At 42.4% G+C, this 21,914-nt stretch overlaps 2 protein-coding genes across 2 annotated transcripts in view; one reads left to right on the top strand and one right to left on the bottom strand.

Moving 5' to 3' along the window:
• The window catches only part of CACNA1C (calcium voltage-gated channel subunit alpha1 C), a 449,625-nt gene extending 435,285 nt beyond the window's left edge, over nt 1-14,340 (bottom strand). Inside the window, exons 1-2 of the mRNA XM_066184282.1 lie at nt 14,322-14,340; nt 13,603-14,175 (exon numbers count right to left, since the gene is read on the bottom strand). Of these exons, the coding sequence (XP_066040379.1) occupies nt 13,603-13,732 (130 nt within the window). The 5' untranslated portion in view covers nt 13,733-14,175; nt 14,322-14,340. The remainder of the gene's footprint in view (nt 1-13,602; nt 14,176-14,321) is intronic.
• Nucleotides 1,764-21,914, top strand: part of DCP1B (decapping mRNA 1B) — a 38,945-nt gene continuing 18,794 nt past the window's right edge. Inside the window, exons 1-3 of the mRNA XM_066184284.1 lie at nt 1,764-1,898; nt 3,118-3,158; nt 5,034-5,161. Coding sequence (XP_066040381.1) covers nt 1,764-1,898; nt 3,118-3,158; nt 5,034-5,161 — 304 coding nt within the window. The remainder of the gene's footprint in view (nt 1,899-3,117; nt 3,159-5,033; nt 5,162-21,914) is intronic.

Genomic DNA, 21,914 nt, shown 5'->3' with positions numbered 1-21,914 from the left:
CTACCGCAGAAAACACTTGGAGAATTCTAAACTCCAAAGTTGTGTTTCATCCCAGCCCCAAGTGAAACGAGGTGGCTTTAGACAAGGAGGAAGTGAGAGTGAGACAGATTATAACCAGAGTGTGTTCAGATGTTCCCTCTCCTAACAGATGCTCGCAGAATAAGCTGTAGGCCCTTATTCTTAGTGATGTAATTTCTGGTGGCCTTCTGGGATACAATAAAACCGGCAAAGTCTCTCCTAAGTCCCAAAAAACAGCCTTTCTTTCTGTCATTTTAGACAACATGGCCACTCCTAACTCCACTCAAGAGACTCACTGTCCCTACATTTAATTCTGTGAATTCCCAGCTTGCAATCCTTCAATTCTCTTCCATCCTCACTTTAAAAGATGGGAGTCTTTCACCTAGGCTTGCCCGTGTGCTCTTGGAACAGATGCTGTTGCTCACTATCCCACAGGCTCCACACCTGGCCTGGAGGGAGAAGAAGGGAAGAAAACACAACAGCAGACCTCATCCCCTCTGTCCAGCTACTGTCCTTTTGAAAATGTTTTATCAGGAATACTGCAAACCACCGAGCCAGCAACCACTACCACCACCTTGGTTCTTCCAGGGCATCCTGTTCTCTGGAGATAAAGATATCACCCTACTGCTTCTTGTGCAGGGAAGGTGGGGACTTACCTCCAGAATGGCTACACCAGACTGAGGTGATGAAGTAAAAACAATCTGCTCTTGCAGGGGGTTCGGGCAGGTGGGTTAAGCAAATCTTTCCCATGTAAGTATGTACTGAGCTTATCCGCACGCCTCATAAAGCTCGTGCATGTGCTGCAAACTGTCAGTACCAATAGATTAATGATAAACAATGTGTGTCTGACGGGAAAACACGGCAACTGATGCCTTGGTCTTGTCCATCTGTTGCTGGCTCTTCGTATAACATGTAACATATGCATATTATAGTGTGCTTGTTTAGGTTTCAGCTGCTTGTTGCACGTACGAGTACACACACACACACACATATATATATATATATAAATATTTGTGTGTATATATATCCACACTAGGGTTGTGTCCCCAGAGAGGCTCCAGGGCCACCCTGGGCAGCTGTTCCAGTGCCCTGCCACCCTCAGTGTAAAGTTTTCCACGTGCTGAGGTGGAACTCCTTGTGTTTTATCTTCGTGCCCACCGCTCCTCGTCCTGTCACTGGGCACCACTGCGGTCTTGTACTTTCCCCTTGGAGATATTTACATGTACTGATGGGATCCCCCTTGGCTTTTCTCTTTCCTAAAGGACCCTAAAGCTGCTCTAAACAGGGGATAAGGCCAGCAGCAGCAGCACGGCACTCCCAGGAGGACAGGGATAGCCACCAGGCTCACTGGGTGACATGTGCGGGATGGTATGTGGCACAGGGTGTGGAACGGCATGTGCCCGTGCTGCTGTGGACACACAAAGTGACCTCGTGAGCTGCTGTGGACACTCCAGGTCACCCTGTGTGATGCTGTGGACACTCCAGGTCACCCTGTGTAGTTCTGTGGACACTCCAGGTGACCCTGCGAGCTGCTGTGGACACTCCAGGTCACCCTGTGTGGTGCTGTGGACACTCCAGGTGACCCTGCGAGCTGCTGTGGACACCTCAAGCGACGTCCCTCTGTCCCCGCAGTCCCAGGCCCGGCCCATCCCGAGCGGCCGGCGCTCGGCGCTCGATTGCGGCGGCTGCTCGCGGGGCGGCGCGGCTCGGCGGTGGATTGGCGGGGGCTGCGCGGCGGGCGCAAGATGGCGGCGGCGCTGGGCCGGGGGCTGGACATCAGCCTGGCGGCGCTGCGGCAGCACGACCCCTACATCAGCGGCATCGTGGACGTGGCCAGCCAGGTGGCGCTCTACACCTTCGGCCACCGCGCCAGCCAGTGGGTACGTGCGCGCGCCCGCCCCGCCCACCGCGCGCGCCCCCGGGAGGGGGCGGGGCCTCGCCGCGGCACGCCCCGCCACGCCCCCCCTCCGCCGCGCCCCGCCCACCGGCGAGGTGTGAGGGTGGGGGAGTGGGCGGGGCTTGGCGGTGCCCCTCAGGCGCGCTCCCGCAGCCGTGCCCCCCGAACGTGGCCTCCCGATGTGGCCCCCAGCCACGCTTCCCAAACGTGCCCCCCGAACACGTCCCCAGACGTGCCCGCCCAAACTGTTCCCCAGACGCGCCCCCCAAACATGTCCCCAGAGGCGCCCCCCAAACTCTTCCCCAGCCGTGCCCCCCGGTGTGCCCCGAACAGCCGCCCTGGGTACCCTGAGGAGCCCCGGGGTGCCCCGGAATGGAGCTTTGGGAGGCTGCAGGGTGCAGGAGTTCCCCACCCGCCGTGGAGGCTGGGCTTTAGTCTGGGGTAGTGTAGGCTGGCGTTTGCTCTAGGGCTATGGAGGCCGGAGTTTAGCCCGAGGCCATGGGAGACTGGGGTTTAACCTGAGGCCGTAAGAGACGGAGGTTTTACTTAGGGCTGTGGAAGCTGGAGTTGAGCACGAGGCCATGGAAGAGCGGGTTTAACCCAGGGCTGTGGAGGCTGGAGTTTAACCCAAGTCGGGTTTTTAACCCAAGGCCAAGGAAGACTGGGGTTTAACCCAGGTCTGAGGTTTAACCCGGGGCTCTGGGCCTCAGGCGCTCCTCTACCCTTCCAACACCTATAACAGAACCCAAACACGTGCAAAAGAGTGATGGAGTTACCTGTGCTAAAAGCACCGCTGTAAGATGCACAAACATAATCACCTCGGGGAAACTTTAGCTAATACAACATTCAGGTTCTTGCCTTGCTGTAACGCTGAGACTCAGGGCTTGTGTTTGCAGAACCGGCCCGATCTGCCTTTTGTGTTGTTTCCCCCCGTTTCTGTGCCGAACATCACCCCTGAGGGCAGGTGCCCTTTGAAGACTCCTCTCTCTTGCCTGTGTGTTGTGCTCAGGTGCCGGCTAGAATTAGCCCGGTGCAATATTCAATGTCGTGGTGCTGTGCCTGCAGCGTTTTCATGTCTTATCTCAAACCCTGGCTCGGCTGCACGGTGAGCTGTGCTAGCTCCAGCCTCTCACCACCGTGGACTTGGGTTTAATTATTTTTTTTTTCCCTGGCTTAACTTCCTTAATGTTCCTTTCCTTCAGGAGAAGACGGATGTGGAGGGAACGCTGTTTGTTTACACGAGGTGAGGACACTGCATTTTCACATACCCAGGTGAAATCTGGGGATGTGGGAAAGCTGGCTGGGATGGAGCGTGGCTGAACGAAACGAAATGCTCCCCTTTGTTCAAGGGTGAAAAGAAACTGAAACTGCCAGAAGCAAATGGGGGAAAGAAAACGCTCTGAAGGAGACACGACCTTGTATTTTGATAAGACTTCCAAATGTGATTCAAATGTCAGTGTGGATAAACCGCGGGAATCTTTTATGTTGGTTTGAATAGGATTTGCAATTTTAAAGTGTCTGGACAAAAGAAAAAAAAAAAAGAGTGAAATAAATAATGATATTGCTTAAGGGAAGGGAATGGCAGAGCTTTTGGAATATTGTGTCCCCTGCTTAGGGAACTTTCATACTACTTGTGTCTGTTCATTTTCCATGCATATTTCATCCAACATTTTGGATGGTTTTAATGCTTTCTTCTAGCAGCAGCCCTGTAGCTTTCAGAGCATCATTTTTTTGCACCATTTGTTCTAGCACACGTGTTTGTTCTGTTGTGAAGCCTGCCCTGTGCTGGGCTTTCCATGTTGGTGCCCCAGCATTTCTCTGTGACTGCTGGTAAAAGCAGAAAGTTATTGTGCTGGCCCTGGGTGGATGTGGTGACTTGTGTGCTGCAAAACAGGAGCAGCATTTCCTGGTACTTTGGTTTCAAAGCTCAAGAACTGACAACGTGAAACCCGGTCGTTCTGGTGTTTGTTACCTTTCACTGTTGTTTTTGTTGCCTGAGGAAGTTTCCATTTAGGGCGCAGGTTGCTGCCCGGCTGCACTTTAGGCAGCAGTGTGGAACAGGTTGTGAACTGTGAGTAACATCATGCATCGGTTTTAACTTCAATTTTCTGTGGCTTCAAACAAATTTATGAAGTCCTGTGGGAAAGACTTTGCCAACAGATAATTTGGAGACTACTGGTGCTGCCTTTGCTTCTTCTCATTGCCTTAGTCACAACGTAAAATGATGTTGCCCTTTTGGACTGAGTTACTCACTGCCCAGCTCATCTTTGTGAATTCCAGGAACAATCAAAACATCAGACTTCCAACTGGGTGAACACCAGTGGAAGGGGATTGTTTTGTTTGTTTGTTTGTTTTAAGTGAAATATTGAGCCTCGCAAACAAGGATCCTTGTCAAGGATTTCCCTTTTGTTTGTTTTTTAATTTTGTTTACTCCAATCCCGTCATACAGGTCCCTGTGTTTTGGTTTCGTGGAGAAATCCACACACCAGCAATTAAGCAGAGGTGGCACTTTCCCCAAGTGTTTAGCCATCATCTTTTCCTTTATTGCCCAACTTGGCTTGAAAGGAGTGTCTCCTGTCAGGGTCATGACCGGTTTAACAGTTTTATCTGAGTGACTTGAAGAGTAATCTCCATGAATGAGCAGAATGATTTAGACTCATGGTTTAGGTTCATCATTTATCAGGGCCCTGATTCAGTTTCTCACCTGTTTCAGTTTCTCACGTGGTGACTTTAATCCTTATGTTTTAGGTGGCATAGAAAATTCTCTCTTTGATGACTGTTAGTGTCTGCATTTGTTAACCTCAGTGCTGAGAACCCGGCCTGCTCTGGCTTGTTTTAATTGCTGCTTTCTAGTCCAGTAAGGAGCTGTGGGGTGGATGGTGGCACTGGATCACGTGATGGTCTGTTTATCTCTCATATATAACGTAGGGCTTTGCCATAATTAAAAGGATTACAGAAACTGCAAGAGCCAATGGTCATTTCCTTGGCAACAAAATTAGATTTTTGTAGTGTCTCTTAGTAATAAATAAATAATGGATTCGGAGCACCGCGCGACAAAGAAATCCTCGTGATTCCCTTTTTCCTCGACCTGATGGGATTTCTGCTCGCTCCTTTTCAGATCAGCTTCTCCAAGGCATGGGTTCACCATCATGAACAGACTGAGCATGGAAAACCGAACAGAACCTATTACTAAAGACCTCGATTTCCAGCTCCAGGACCCTTTTCTGCTCTACAGAAATGCCAGATGTGAGTATGTGACACTGGTTGGGTTAAATACTGGAGTCAGGTTCTCTTCGGTCTGGTTAAGGTAGTCCAAGTGCTCAGACTGCAGCATTCAGGGGGTGAAACTGAAGGAATGCATTTTGCTTTTTTTGGTGTGCTGAAAGAGAGGAATTGCTCAGTGCTCCCTAAAATGCCACCCTACTAAAGAAAGCATTTAGGATGTGCATAGGAGTAATCTCCTCATTTAACTGACAAACTGTGGATGTTTGTGGCTGCCTGTATGTGCTGGGCTGAGAGAGACAGAGAAACTGTGTGTGTGTGTGTGTGTTTGTGTTTTCTGAATACACCCCAGCCACTGCTGGGAAGTCTCAGTGTCATATTTGCAGTCTTGATTTCCTGCATAAAAATAGCCAAATGCAGCCAGTTCAAAGTGTTCTGCTGCAGAATGCTGTTCTCAGAGCATGTTGGGAGGCAGGTTGCTTCTCAGCTACGAGGAGTAACTCTTGACAACATGATGCTGAGCCTAATTTAAACCCCGCTGAAAGACAAAGCTCTTACTTTGGGCTTTCTGTTGATACCGCTTGATTATCTTTGCACAGGAATTAGCAAGTGTCAGGCAAGCTCAGGAATGAGTGGAAGACACCAGGAAGCTTCTTTGTGCATGCAGATCTGCACACAGGCTGTTGCCATGCGCAGGGAGCAGTCGTAAAGCCAGTTTGGAGCCGTGCTACCTGATCTGGGCTCTGTCCTTTGTGCCTAAAAAGCAGATTGCAGAGATGGTTTCTGTGGACTGGGATGCTCAGGTGTTCTCTCTGGATCAAGTGAAGGCAAGAGCAATCCGTGGTTTGCAAAGCAGATTTGATAACCTGCTAGACCTTCTTATTTCATAAACTAATTTGGAGTGGGGAAATCTATCAAGAGGGAATCCTGTTGTTCACACACACTATGTGGTAGAAGCAATAAGAGAAAGAACGTTCTAAATAGCCTAAATGAAACTGCTATTTTTGAGGCTGTTTGCTAGGCTGACAAAGAATTGGGATTCAGAAGGAAACTGAAAAGGGCTGCAGACCTCTCCAGGCTAACCTAGACTGGGCCAGACATTAAGATTTCAAGTACTGTGACACCTCTTTATTCCATCTGATTTAAAAGGCTTTTTCTTATGTAGCTGTGATCTTGTTTAATCTCATTTTGAAACTTCATTAGGAGTTGTGCATGTAGTTCCTTAGTTATTAGTTACATTATTATGTATTATTAGTTATTATTATGTATTATTAGTGTATTAGCTATTATTATGTATGCATATAGCAATATCTACCTTTTGAAGCCTGATCTATTAATCTTTCATTTTTGTTGACACGAGTGGTATAATGAGTAATTAGAAGTTGTCATAACTCTGTGATGACAGAAAATAGGTTTCTAGGCTGATTACTGCACTTAAATTGTAATGTGGTTATCTTTTTCCTAAGAGAAAAATCAGGGGATGGGGGATGTAAGCTTTTTATTTCACTTAGAGACGTGGAAACTGTAGATTTGCAGGGTCTCAAATATGAGTAGCAGCCTGTGCTTCTGAGCGGGATGCCTGGGTCTGTGGATTTGATCTGTACCAGGGTTAGCAGTTTGATCCAACCATGGGTAAATCTATTCCTCTTAACTGAACTGAGAATTTGGTTGTCTGAGCGCAGATTCATGCTTGTTTTACTAAAAAAAAACCCAACTCTATAAATTCTGCCAGTATCAGGTGAGTTCTGGTATAAGGATATGTTACCCCTAGCTGTTTATCTTCCTAAAATATTCTTAAAAAGGCTTAGTTATTATTTCTTCAGGAAAACTGGAGGTTTTGATACTTCAAGGCAAAAGCTGTTGTTTTCTCAGATTTTCATGAAGACGTCAGTTTCCAGAGCAAATTGGAAGACAGTTTTTACCAGCTCATTTGACTTTCCCAGGTTCTTCTTTAGGTCCCTACAAATACCTCACGTAGTGATTTCTTCACTGAGTTGCAGACACCTCTTGCCCTTTCTTCCTTATTTTGTGTTTCAAAGCCTTTGCAGCATAAAATAAGGGGATCTCCTCGACAATAAATACGGGTTTTCACAAGGGTCTCATCCAAACACAGTTCTGAACATCCTCTTGAATTTTCTCTGGGAATATTTTCTCGCTCTTGTGCTCTATTGTACAACTTGCCTTCACAGTTGGTTTTTTGTTTTTTTTTTTTTTGCAAAACTAAGGCTTGAGGCTTACTCCTTGTTAAATGAAGTTTTCCTACCAAACTGGGGCGTTTGGGCCCTTATGTTGTACTATTATTTTTATCCCCTGCTTTCACATGCTAACAAGGAGTACTCAGTAATAGCTGTTTACTTGGCAGAGCAGTGGACAGTTTGGCAGTGCTACTTAACAGGATCTGGAAACGAATTATCTTTTTCTAACTAGTTGTTTGACTTGGTGACTTCTTAGGCTGCTTTCTCTACGTTTCTTATTAGATCTAACAAAACTAACAATTTCTTCTGTGTTTCTAGTTGCTGGCCCTGCCCATTGTTTTGTTTCTTCCAATATTCAAAATCCATTTTGTACGGCTGAATATCTGTGGCTGGTTGTAGCACACAGTCTAAAATAAATCGTTTTGGCAGCAAAAGGTGGTACTTGTGTACTGGACAAGCCCGACAACATTTTGTTATATAATATCCATCCTTTTGTAAACTGCTTTGTATCCAATATATGATCACAATAGAAAAATATTTTCCAAAATTAAACAATCAATGTAAATTTTAGAAATGCTTAAAATAAAAAAAAAGGTACAATTTCATCTTTTTACTTTGTTTTTTCATATTTCTTTTATTGTTTCATATGATCCTGGTCATCCTAAGTTGAAATATTGTCTAAACACCATGTTGGAGTCTAATCCCAGGACTTTCCAGGCTGGATTTGGGATCCGTGCCAGTTAATGTTTGCTCTGATCCACTCTTCCACAGCAAAGTTTTGTTTGGGAAATCTGTTAGGTTGGAGCTGGGATTATTCCTTTCAAAGCCAGGAGGGAAGCTCAAATCACACTTTTTAATGCCAGCAGAATTCTTTGTCCACCAGGGAACAGAAGGTTTATGGATCAAACAGGCCATTTTCAATGTGACCTTTACACTTCTGCAGGTAACTGCAATTTCAGATGTTTGCTTTCTGAGAGCAAGACAGTCGTTCTGGTTTTGTTTAGATGATCTAACAGTTTTAAAGATTTTTAAAGATTTCATGACTTATGTATTTGACTAATCTCAACTACATAATTATGACTTTTTTCATTAATTTTTTGTGAGAGTTATTGACAAAACCAATGTTCAGAGCCTGCTGCCTCAGCCTTGATGCTGATTGATATGAGATAGTTCAGAAGAAGTACATAGCAGTAAATTATTGATTAAATTACCTTAATTTTCTCCCTTTAGCAGCTGTATAATCATTACAGCCATTCCCCACTCTCCACTGTACCAGGTGTTTATGTCTGTGTGCTGGGTCAGGGGATTATTTCTTGATTTCCCTCATTTACCTTCTCATCGCTGATGACTGCTTGCAATGCTTATAGGAAATAAAGAGTTGGGGGAATATTTAAGTTGCTTATCTCAGAGCTGGCTTCACCTTGAGCATTTTCAGCTGCCAAGAACACAAGATCCTACCTTAAAATAGTATGCTAATTGTGACAGTGATCTGATACAGGTTAATTGGGTGCTTTTCTGCTATATTGAGTGGAGAAAGAAATTGCCTGACACGTCAGGCAGCGTTCTCTCTCTGACAGGTTCTGTACCTATTTGGATGCAGGAGTTACTTCTCACTTCTGTGCCACACTTCTGCTTTGCTCCTGAGGCTGAAATGGAGTAAATGGAAAGGTGTCTGCTGAATTTGGGCTTTTGGAGAGGTTCAGCAAGTGGTACAAAAGCAGAGCAGGCGTGCCTGGGTTTGGCAGAGCTGCCCAGACACACGCGGTCTGTACATAACCTCACACTTGTTTCATGTTTTCACTTTAACCTGCCACCATATGTCTGTAGAACCCTGAACGTTTTGTATTGTTTTCCCAGATTCCTACACTTCAGAGACATCTGGTGAATGGGATAGGAGAGAGAGGGAATTTTTCCAGCTGTCCAAAGAAATTTTGTGGGTTTTATCCGTGGTTTGGTTTTTTTCCTTCCCCTGTAGTTCATAGTTATGTATGAAAATTTTTCCCAATATATCCTTGGGGACAAGTGATTGTAAAACCTTTAGGAAAAGGTGACAGTGTGTATTTTCAAACCATTATTTTTCATTCTTAGATTGTGTTACAGCATCCAAATAGAACGTCTCAAAGAGAACAACTCATCTCCTTTTGAGGCTGATCGTGGCTCATTTTAGTTCACCCTTCTAAGGAAATACATCCTGATAAAAATACAAATGGATGAGAAGTGTCCCACCTCTGCAGTGACCCTGCAAGTGGCATTTCCCTTGTGAAAAACATCTTAGCTTGAAGACTTAAAAAGTTTACTTCTGAAGGGAAAAGGTAGGAGGCAACAAGAAGAGAATGGGAGTGATATGTAAAAAAAGAATATATGATGAAAAACAATCTTCTTTTGGCCACCATAGTGACTTTTTCCCCTTGAAATGTGTTCATAGTCTACACTACATCATTGTGTAATACAGCATTTTAAACCTCTTCTTTCTTCTGATTTTTTTTTTCAATTTGAGAATGAAACCAGCATTTGGTGGTTACATTTCCTTACATATATATTTAGACTTGGCCTCATGCATATTGACCAATAAACCACTACTTGCTCAGTTGAGACAGGCAAAACAGATATTCCAGCCTTTGTCTTTATAATGTACCAGAGTTTCTGTTTGATGGGTTTTGGTTTGGTTAAAAATATCAGTTTAAGAAAGGAGAACCTTATTTATCAGCCTCCTTCCTGCCAACATACAGTATCAGCTCCAATATCAAAACCCCAGCAGGACGAATGCAAAAAACTGAAATGTGTATTCCATTGGTTACTCCCCAATTGCTCATTCATCTTTCAGAATTTTGAAACAAATACCTGCAAGTGTGTTTAACTTAGTCCAGTTTGTATTAATTTTTTTTCTCTAAATGTCTCCAAATCAGTGGTCTGCTGATTCAGAAATATTACCTGGCTTTCTGCTGCTGCATCATTATGCAAAATGCAGTGGTTTTTATATAAATAATACAAAAAACTTAAATAATAACTTAAAACCAGGGTTTTTTTGAGCTTAAGTTCATTTGCAGAACATTTATCCTGACCTGCTACAACCTGCACGTTTTGTTTGAGGAAATATTTCTGCGGTTTCAAACTCTTTGAAAAGCGTTTGCCAATTTGTAACAAAAGTATAAACTCAAACCGTAGAAATGCTAAGTAATTTCAGCAGGAGGGCCTTGCCCTTTTTAGGGATGTGTTCTTCTCAGCCTGTTTTTTTGCTGAACAGTTTTGGTAAAGCTGTTTTTAAGGAGTCTGCCTGGGCTGACTAGTGCTGTTTGTTCAGAATACAAGTGATTGTGGTTTACCTGAGGTTCTGTCCTTGGAGACGTTTTTTTTGTCTCAGAGATACAAACAAATCTCTCCTCCTCTCCATTGCAGTTTCTCTCCTTTGATCAGCATTTTAAAAATTCATCGTGTATCCAGCGAGGCAGAACAACAGCAGAGGTCAGGATTATCCTCCCTGAATGTTGCTGACCTTAAAGTGAAACCTCAGTTTTGCAGAGAGTGTTGGAATGCTAACGCTCTTTATTTTCCTTTTCTAAAAATTTCCCAAGGAAAACACATGCACACGCAGAAAATTATTATTGTATTCCTAAGAGTTCGTTTCAAACCCAGAAAATGAAGGATGAAGCAGGAACTTTGTCATGTTGCATGCATTTTTTTTTTTTTTTTTTTGGAAACCTGTTTCTGTCCAACTTCACTCTTTTATAGTTTATCATCTGCAAATTTTCTCAAGAGAAGCAGGCAAGTTTCTCACTGCCTCTACTGGATTCATAGTGATTTTTTTTTTTTTTTCATGGGTGGTGGCCTCTAGCACTCAGTTTATTGACTGTCCTTGTAGCTACACTCAGAAATGACCTGCTCATAAACCAGTTTATAAAAGCATGGATAAAGGCATTACTAATTTTCTACTACATTTCCCACATGGTTCCTGCCTTTGTGGTTCTGCCCTTCGACCAACCAATGATTTTAATGTGCTTAAAAAATGGTAAAAATTACTTCAGGATATCAAAGAAAATACCAAACTGCCCCTTGGACATAGTATAGATGCCAATTTACATTTTGATCACTAAAGCCATAAAATATGTGCATTTATATGTTAGATTTTTCATGCTTTCTGTGTGATTTTAATATTCAAGGCTACCTGAAAATCTTTAATGCCTGCCTGCTGAGATATACAAACATTATTATAATTTGATGGCCTCAGTTAATAGTGCAGTCAGGGATAGATGGACATGCAGCAGTGCTGGCTCAAGGAAAGTGGTTTTGCACTCAGGTTATTTGGCTTGCCTCTTCTAGAGTGCACAAACTACAGGGTTTGAAACCTGTAACTAAACTCTGCTTGAATCCCTGGAAGGAGAGTGGGTTTTTAACTTTGGGAGGGGAGCAGGAAATTTCATTTAGAACAAATTAACTGAAAAAGTGCCATAGAATATAATTTCCTCGTGGAAACTTGTGGCTGATCATGATTTCTTCTTTCCCCAAGTGTCTCTCATACTGAAGCTGCCACTATTGTGAGCAGAAGGCTGGACTTAGTGAACTGCAGAGGCCTCAACCAAACGAAATCATTATTGTGACTCTAGGAGTAGCAGCTATTAGTTAATTCAGCTTCAGGGTGTTTGGTTTGTTTTGTTTCTTTTCGGTGTATTGTGGAGAGTAAATGTTCTATGATTTAGGTTTTTACGGTTCATTTAAAAAAAAAAAAAAAAAAGGGGGAGGAACTGCAAAATTCCTTTTTGTTTGCTGTTTATAAAGCAGAATTGTTTGTACCAATAAGTATTTCTAAATTTAGTTTTTCCGGGGCTGCCTTATTATTATTCATATTCTCCTTTAAACTATACACAATTTCTGTTTTTCAGTGGCATTTGTAGACACTCTTTTGAAGTGCCTTAAGTTTTAATATTTGATGGGTAACATCACACCGCCCAACTCAGCACAGATATTTCTCTTCAGACTTGCTAAAAAGGAACATTTTAGTTGTTTTCTTCCCCGCCCTTCCTACCCTGAGGATTTGGTGCCAATTGTGGAAGCCTTTGGCTGAGCAAAGCAAACGGTTCAGAATGTTTTTCGTGTGTCAAGTGGCTTTTTGCAGCTGTAGCTGCGATGACTGCAGCCATGCTTTTGCTCTGATGATGTTTTTTCTGAGTTGAAGGCGCTTAAAAGGAAGTGAGGAAAAGAAGTGCAACGATCCTAATGCAGGTTTTCAGTTTCAGCCCAGTCTGGAAGTCAGAGTATGTGAGAAGAAACAGGCTGAGGAGCTAAGACAAAAAAGCTGTGCAGTTTTTGGATGGCTGGTGATTATTTCGTGTGTGGTGCAGCTCTCTCTCAGCTTGCGCAAACAAATCAGTAGGAAAAGGGTGCGGAATAAAGTTAGAACCACGCATCAAACATCCCACCTTTGGGGATGAGTTTCTGTTGGGGATGGCGGGAGAGAAACGCTGCATATATCTGCTAGACACAGTCTTTGTTTGCCATTTATGGACGTCAGCATGTAAGCAACAAATTAGCTTGTCTGGAGGTTTGCTGTGGGGAGCGTAGTGCCAGTGCTGGGCATTCCTGACGTCTTTCCAAGATAAGATAGGCATATGATGCAGTCAATGCTCAAGAGTTGGGCTTGCAGCAGATAATGATGTCTTTTTTCAGAGGGGTTATTATCACGTGACTACCTGTACCCCCCTCTGCTCCACACATCCCTCCTGGTACAGCATGAAATGGTAGGTGTTTCGGGGGAAATATGTACATGAGTGCCTACATCTTTCTCCTGCAAAGGGGGATATTCCAGAGCTGGTTGCTTTTTCACAAATCCCTTGTGTAACCGCCTTTGCGGCTTAATCCCTTCACATACGCACACATGTATTTAGTATTTCCAGCTTTCAGATGTTTTAAACGTCTTAGCCTGTTTGCCTACAATAAAAAAAACCCCATCTCTTTCTTTTCCCTTATACTTGCATTCCTTTTTTTTTTTTTTTCAATCATGTCACAGTGGAAGCGGGAAATCAACGTTCATTAGACGCTCGAAACACAACACACAACCAAGAGAAGCCGTCCATCTACTTAACTCCCCAGATCTGAGAATTACCAGAATTACCTAAATCCTCTGTGATGCTGTGATCACACATTCAGGGCTTCCCCAGTGCATTATCACCAAATACTGCTGTGAGGTATTAGGGTGGTCCCTTACGTTACACAGATTGCTCTGTTTCACCGGGAAGGCAGAGTCTGTGTGCCCACGCGTGGGTGATGCTGTCTTACCTCCAGGTTTGATGTAGAAGCAGTTCAGCTGAGTTTCGTGCACCAGCTTCCCCTTGTACTTGGCGTCAGGCTCCCCTGGCTGGTGGCTGGGCAGGGGGTGATAGGCTTGTCGAACCAAGGCTTGAAACATTTTGGAACTCCAAGGAGCACTTGAAGGCAGCTGAAGCTGACTGTTATTTCCTAGAGACAGGAAAGGCACATTCCTTTTTGGTGAATTTCCTTGCTTCAGGGTTATATGTGACAGCCTTGTTGAAAAGTTAAAACCTGAATATTGTTTTAACTTGCCGACAACTAATCTAGGAACTCGTTTCTAGCTCTTTGAAACGTTTTCAATATCTTTTGCATTCTCCTTCCCTTTCCTTGCTGTTCACTCCCAATCCTTTGCTTGTCCTCTGTGCCTCAGGCTCAGCTGGAGCCTCCTCCTCCTCCCCCTGTCCGTTTTTCAGGAAAACTTGGATTGAGGAGTGCAGATAATGGGCGCCATGCAGCCGTCAGCTCATCACCTCAGCGAGCCATGGCCATCTCTGGTTTCTGTATATCCACACGGGCTCCTCTGATAATATCCTCTTGTGCCTGGAAAAAAATAGGTTTGCTTAGCAGAGGGTGGATGGACTACACTCCTGACATAGCCAGAAAACTTCTCGTGGAATGTGAGCTTGCTTACTCACACTCTTTTATATGTGTGTGTATATATATATATATATAAAAATATTTGTAACCTTCTCTCAAAACATGGAAGATAAATATGTGAGCAAGTGTATCCCACAGCACATATACAAGCTGCTCACTTCTGTCTAACTTTGATTTAATGCAAGCTCTTGAGTGCCTCATCAGCGCTCTCTTTGTCAAAACAAGCCTGGAATCGGCAGTAAAGAATCCTTTTCAATTCCAGGAGGGAAGAGGAAAGGAACCCTTCCCGAGTGTAAGATTGCATACCCTTTAAAGGACAAGGAATGTGTTATATACAGAAACACGGTGCGAGCGCTCCAGTGGAATTCCACTCGGGCTGCAAAGGCACTGTTGTTGCTTTTTTGTCTTAACTGGCATCCAAACCAGTAAGAGCGCTGGGCTTGGTGCCTGCTGCCTGCTCTGCTTTAATGGTTGTGGGCTGCAGCCCAGTCGTGGGCTTTGCAACAGAGCCTCCTTTCATAAGATACCATATCTTCCTATCATAATGCATTGCTTAAAATCCACCTCAGAAAACAGCCCGGTGGGTTTTTTCCTGCTGCCTTCGTTATTTTGGACGTAGGTATGCCTGGGAGTTTTGGAGCCTGTTTTAATAATCCCTTTGCATAACAGAGGTATTATTTACGTGCATAAAACCAAGCAGAGAGATTCTGCAGCCAGAGGGGGGGAAAAAAAACCCAAAGTAAGTAATATAAGACACAAGCTTCAGGTCAGAAGTCAGCAATAAAGGGACTAAGAAGATTCTTTCTGGGAATTATCTGCTGCTGGCCACTGCCTTAGACAGGATATGGACTTTCTGTTTGAGCTGTACCAGTTCTTTTGTCTCTGTCAAGCAAACTGCCTTGCTGTAAAATTTCAGTATCTTTTGACTGTCCTAAACAACATACACTGTTAAATCCCCTCTACAGGCATACAAGTTCATGAAATTTCATAATAATTAGAAATAGGAGAGAAATAACATTGGAATTTTTTTAAAAAAAAATTAATGATATGTTTTCCTGCAAGGCTTTGCTCCCTTCTGCCTTCTGTTTGTTGTTACCTGTTGTTTTTATTCTGCTTTCTCTCATGTGCATATTCCTCTCCCTAACACTCTTTAACAGAAAGCAAAAGTAGATGTTCAAATTTGCACTGAGAGTTAAGAGCTGAAGGAGGGGAGAGACTGAGGAAGCAGATGATGGTTACTGTTAAGTTTTATTCTTAAAGGGTTGTGCGTAAGCTAGTAAAACACTGCTGACTTCTGAAGCAAAATGAAACATGCATTTTTACCTCATGTGGAAACAATACACAGTTGCTGCAGTGAAAATAGTCCAGTGCAAAAAATTTTATTTAAATATGACTGTATCTCTAGTCTACAGTCAGGCATTCAGAGTTGCAGGGTACCTCCCAGGGCTGCTCTTGTGAAATATCTAGCTGCTAATATAAAATGAACTTGATAAATGTGAGGGGTTGTTTTCCTCTTGAATTACAGGTTAAATAAGAAACTGTTTACTACTTAAATTACATTTTCTTGGTGACAGGCTTGCTCTCAGGCAAGCATTGTTAGTCTCTCTTTGTACATGTGCACAGAATGTTCTGTATTCTCGCACTCAGAATGTCCTGGGTGCAAGACTATAGCAAAGTCAGTAAACTTCTGAATAATCAGAACGATAACTTCAGTTGTTAAAATAAAATTTTAAAATATCTACAAAGATCTTAAAATACAATTACAGTAATCAAAGCCAAAAAGCAACAAAATGTTTCAAAGGAGTGGTGTTTGTATCTTCATGAAAGAAATTTCTAAATTGCAATTTCACAAGAGGAACGCGGGTGAAACGTTTATGTTTTCATTAAACAAATATTCATTGAACGGTCCTTCAGCTCTCAAGCACGTAAGGATGCAGTGACCGTATGTGAATGATTCGGGGTTCAGGATGAAATTCAGCTTGCGAGCACAGTGTGAACCTACCCACAGCTGGAGTAAACCTATTACAGTTTGCCTGTCGTTCCGTGGGAGCAGTGAAAGCCCTTTCTGTGCCTGTGAAATCGTATCCTATTGCTAAAAAATTGGACTGCAAAGTTTCTGTCTGCAGCTCTAGAGACAAGCAGATGTTCTTGCAGCTGACTGCGAGAGAAGGAATGGCTGCAGAGGAGTAGAGAGCTCTTTAATGTGAGGAGTATAACCTGTTAACAGGCTGTGGCACAGCAATAAAAGGGAATGAATAAGATAACCCTGTAAACATCAACTAACTGACGTCTCAGGAGGTGCAGTTGACTTTGGCCTATTTCTATGTGGAGTTTTTAAATTCTTTTTCTAAGCATTTTAGAGCTAGAGGTGGCGTAGGGAAAGTGCAACAATTGCCTACCCAAAATGATGTTGTGCATAGAGCATAGAAATGGAAAAAGACAAAAATGGGGGGTTTAAGTTCTCTTGATCTTAGGGTATTTCTTACGTGTTTCTTGTAACAAGAACAAGGATATACAAGTAACTTAGACTTTTATTGTTGCGGGCTGAGAACTTAGTCCAGATCTGCAAATGTATTTCCATTACTTAGGATCTGAAGGTATGCAGGGGAGAAGTAAGAGATGAGATCACAACAGTCAGAATTAGAAACATCATCTATAGCTAAGGTTGCTTATTTTCCTCATGAAGCCCTTTCTGAAGTTGTTCATTATTTTGTGGGAGTTAAACCATTTGGAGTGACAGCTCATCATACTGATTATAGTAAAAATTCAGGTTTCAGGGGGAAAAAATGACATGCTCTTGAACACCTATTTGAGGTTAAAATAGTCTCTTTTTTCACCCCTCTTCTAATATGCTGGAAAATGGCATTGTCAAGGGTTTGGAAAACAATTCGACCTTGAACTTAACTGCGGCTGTGGAATTAGAGGTGTACCTTTGGCAGGAGCCTCAGAGATGCACTTTGAAAATAATCGGGAGCGTATTCTCAGATTGGGCTAAATTCTAAACGAAAAGCTGGCTGGGAGGATCCTGGTGAGCCCTCCACCAGCTGTGTGTGTGTCACAGGCAGCAGAGCATCTTCTCCCCTTGGGACTTGCAAGCCCAGATACTCCCCAAGAAACACACAGGAGCTGCTGCTTTCCTTAACACAGTGGCAAGAAAAAAGAAAAAAAGGGCTGGAAATTGAGACACTGCAGGTAGCTCTCCTTTCTGTTCTTTCCAATAAAAGCCATTTTTTTGTTGTTGTTGTCTCCAGGTTGGAAAAGCTGTGTTGTCCCCTTCTTGATTGAGCAGAATCCTCTTTGCTTTCAGTTCCTAGGTAGGAGTGAAGAATCAAGGACAAGATTCAAGCACAGAATCAAGAAAAGGTTTCCAGTTTTCCACTTGTGACAATCTTCTGTTAGCACAAGCCTTTCTGCTCACGAAAGGTTTGGATTTCTAATTAGCCTGGATTTGTGTAAGGCATTGTTGTGTCCTGCTCAGGTGATTTCTGGAGATCAGGGCCTGGCTTCATTTCCGTGTGTTGAAGACGTTTTATTGTTTGCTTTAGAAAGTTAGCAGAGGTAAGCTAAAAAAATTAATCATTTCAGGTGTTCCAGTTGCATTTGTTTTCCAGTAAGCCTTTCTCTGGTGGGTTTTTATTCAACAGGATCCCTGCTTGTGTTGACTGAGGATATTTGGAATAATTTTTAGCTTATGGAGCTCTCGTCTGACGGGGCCAATTTGGAATTCTGTTGTGCAATAGTAACGGGAACCATTTGTTATTGAAGAGAGCCTGTTTCTAAGAAAAAATATTCATTAAGAACAGCTGCTTATTTAAGAAATTGATAGCCTGGCATCTACAGCCTTCCTGCCTTCATTTCAGTGTCACGTGCCATCGTGATTTGAAAATTATTTGGAACTGATGATGCAATGGCAGGAGGTGTGACTGGAAAAACCAGTGGTGTGGGGGGAAAAAAATAAATTCTCCAAGCCAGATGGATCATAACATAGATCCTATTCCTGTGTCATGACTAAAAATTCCTTGTAGCATCAACAGAAGGCATATTTAAGGGAAATCTTGCAAATACAGTTTGCATTTGGGCTCTTCTCCAAAAAAAGTAAAGAACCTGCTGATGGACTCCTACATCTGCTGAGCTTTATGGAAAGAAGTGGATCAATGGGCTTCACATTTTCCTGCAGAACTAACAGAAGTTCAGCTTTGAGGCCACGTAGGGGGCTCTCCAGTGACCCTGTTTTGTTTGACTGCTACACAGTTGATTTTTCTGTGCAAAAATCCCTGATAAATTTGGATTAAAAATCTGCCTGAAGTCAGTGTCTCACAGCAGAGCCACAGACATGATTTATCAAACCATCCACCCTGCCTGTGCTGTCCCTTTTTTTTTTTTTTTTTTGCCTCATGAAACCAGAAATATTTACTGGCTCTGTCTTGAAGTCTGCAAATCGGTCCCCCAACTTTCACCACTGATAGATGATGGCAGGAATATTTCAGGGGCCATTCTATTAACAAGAAAATTTTGTCTTGATTTTTAAGGCAGAGTTCCAAGCACAACTAAACAGATGGTGGCGAGGAACTTATTCTTGACTTCAGCAACATTGCCAATCATTGCCCACTCTCAAACCATTTGCTTTTGAGGGAAGGGGTCTGGAGGGGCTTTTTTCATTTTGTTGGGGGTTTTGTTGTTGCATATTTTCTGTTTGTTTTTTTTTTTTTTAAATAATAAAATTGCTTAAACAGTTCCCTCCTCAATTGAATTTTCAGTGGTTAAGCAGAAAAAGGGCCATGTGTAATCATTGCTTTGCATTGACATGTCTCTGAGTAGGATTCTTTTTCCTTTACCAACTGGTTTGGTTGTTTTTTGGGTTTGGGGTTTTTTTTTTGTAGCTTGCTTGTTCATACATAATATTTTAAACCTTTGAGATAATGGAAATACCTAGTCTTCCTTTTCCCTGTCTTTGTTAATAGTTTTCCAAATAAGTGGATCAGGAGCTTTATCAGCCTTTAAATGAAAGAACAAATGTCTGATAATTTAACAGGTAGGACCTTTTCAGAGCTTTTTAGGAATTCAGGTTAAGCTCACATCAAAATACACATTTTTTTGTTGTTTGGAAAACTCTTACCTTGCTTCAATTTACTGACCTTTTTATTGCCTGAGAAGTCATTCAAATGCTGACTTCTCTTGAAAAATTTCCAGAAATACCACGATATAGCCAGAGAGGAATTTCCATTCTTTAGAAACAAATACCTTTACCTCATACATGTTTTGTGTTGTGCAGTTTTGCAGTCCTGTTGATGAGCCACGTTTCTATCAATATGGTAGAACAGGATTCAGAACAACTGAATTTTTTTCTAGTGTTGTAAGTACCTAAAGAGCAAAATTTTGTATTTGAAAGAACTTAAAGCCTGCTTAGAGCTAAAGGAGCTTTAAGACTCCTGAACTAGGAAATACCAGAGTTAAGGTTGGTTGTGCAATGCCTCTGTTTATGGAATTTCATATTGTGTGGCTGTATTCTTTTGCAATAAGGACTTTGTTTCACTTATCAAACAGTTGGATTGGTGTTTACATCGAGAGGCTACGCAGGATTCTGGGTTTTTTTCCTCCTTACTGTTGCATGGGTCACTGGCTTTGTTATACCCCGCTGGAGTTCTGCACTGGAGTCAGAATTATTGGGTTTTCTCGTTGTTTTCTCCAATAATCATCACTGTAAAAGCCGGTAGCTCATGAACGAACAGAACTGTTTTACTTTGCTCAGACTGGAAATATTTTTCTTCCCATTCCACAGACTGGGATCCTAGGACAGAGTAGTTACAATTAGAGACCAATTAAACATGGAGAGTCTGACCTTAATGACTCAAGCCAAATGTTTCCAGGGTATTTATGATTCATGTGTTCAAAACCCCTTCTTACAGCCTGGGATTGGGCTGACTGGTGTTTTTGCAGGCCACGTGCTCAGATCTTGCAGCCAGGTCTGGGAGATGAAGCCCACACAGCCAGTGCGGCCACTCCAGATGACATTTCACAGCTTGTGTGTCACTGCAGAACCTCTCTGGGATGGAACTCAGCTTTCCAGGGTAGTGTGCAGCTGGCTGTGCTGCAGGGGGGTTTTTTATGTTTTTTTTTTTTTTTTTTTCCATGTTGCAGTGCTGAACATAGCAATGTCAAGGTGTCTGCTTGCCTTGCAAGACATGGATACAGAAAGTTCTTTTTAATATAGCCAAGTGTGGATTTACATGTTCAGGAACAAGAGTCTAGACTACTAGACACAGAGCAAAATACCTTAGGAAGCATGAAATCAAGAATAAAACACAAAAATTTAAGGATTGGGGATTTTTATTTAATTATTTTTAATACCAGCAAGGATAAGACAGTTCCTAGGGAATCTCTAGTCAGTAGTTATTTCTGTATCCAGTTTTGCCAAGCTTAAGGACTTTATGCAGTCTCTGGAGGAATAGCTTAAAAATCATGTGTTGCAGGTACACTGGAAACCAAAGCTAAGATAATAGAAATGTCTATCCACAAGACAAAAATATAATTGCTGGAATAATGAAGAGGGGAAAAAAAAATAATCCTAGAAAATGGCTTTCTTTTTAATAAAATACTTAACCACCAATGATTGAAGTTGATAAGAAATCCTGTATTATCATAATAACTAAATGAATGTTTCAAATATTGAGAGGTTAGGAATTGTTATCTGCAATTCTGGGAGATAGCAGCTGTCAGCTTCTGCTTATAAATAGTATCAAGTGTTCTGGTGTTTGTGAGGACAGGAGAAATCCGTAGCCAGAAAAATGAAAATTGTAAGGCGGAAGCTTTCGAATTGGCTCTGAAGTCGTGATTGAAAACTTAAATAGTGTCCTGCCTGAAATTCAGTCACTGAGCTATTAAAGGAGCTTCACACATTTGGGTAGAATTTTTCAGCTTGGATTTATGAGTAGCCTGCCTTTTAGAAATTCAAAAAAGACTGATACCCTTAATAATTAATAATTCCAGTCCGTTTATTTAAGTAATATATTTAGCTTCCCATTTGATGCTTATTGGATCTTTTTGATTTCATAGCTGCATCGTGTCGTAGTTTTGTGTAATCTTGTTAACAACATCATCACTGTAGCACTTCGTTTTCCTTCTAATGTCATCAATTCATAATTTGATGTTGATTTTAATTTTTTTTTCTGTTTTTTTACAAGAATCTCTTCTTACATAACTTTATGGTTGAAACTGGGCCTAAAATTGCCTTAATATTTCCTCTTCTGCGTGGCAGCAGAAAAATCCGCTTTGCGCCTCTGATGTTTTGTGATTCATTTTTAACATGAAATTACCACTCCACAGATGATACTCGGAGCTGGGATTCTGTTTTGTCAAACAGTCTGACGGAGTGGGAAGGCAGATAAAAGTAATCTGTTTATGTTTAATCCTGATAAAACAGGCAGTGTTTTCATGCCGGTGGAAAGCTTGCAGTGGAATTGTATTGTGTGCCGGCGAGTGTGCCAGGTTCCCTGACAGGTACAGGTTGTTATCAGCTTAGGTTCTCATTCTGCTCGCGGGGTTTTATGTGGTGCCACACACATAAGAATAATTTTTTGCCTTTTTTCTTCACCGTTAATCAAGGTGGAGGCCACTTACACTTATTCTTACTCCTACTGTTCACACTTTTCTCTCTTAAATACGGATTACGGCAGAATATACAG

Source organism: Chamaea fasciata, unplaced genomic scaffold, assembly GCF_029207755.1.
Source record: "Chamaea fasciata isolate MVZ Bird 193981 ecotype frontalis unplaced genomic scaffold, bChaFas1.0.hap1 SCAF_5, whole genome shotgun sequence".
NCBI lineage: Eukaryota > Metazoa > Chordata > Aves > Passeriformes > Sylviidae > Chamaea > Chamaea fasciata.
This window is presented reverse-complemented; position numbering and strand designations above follow the sequence as displayed.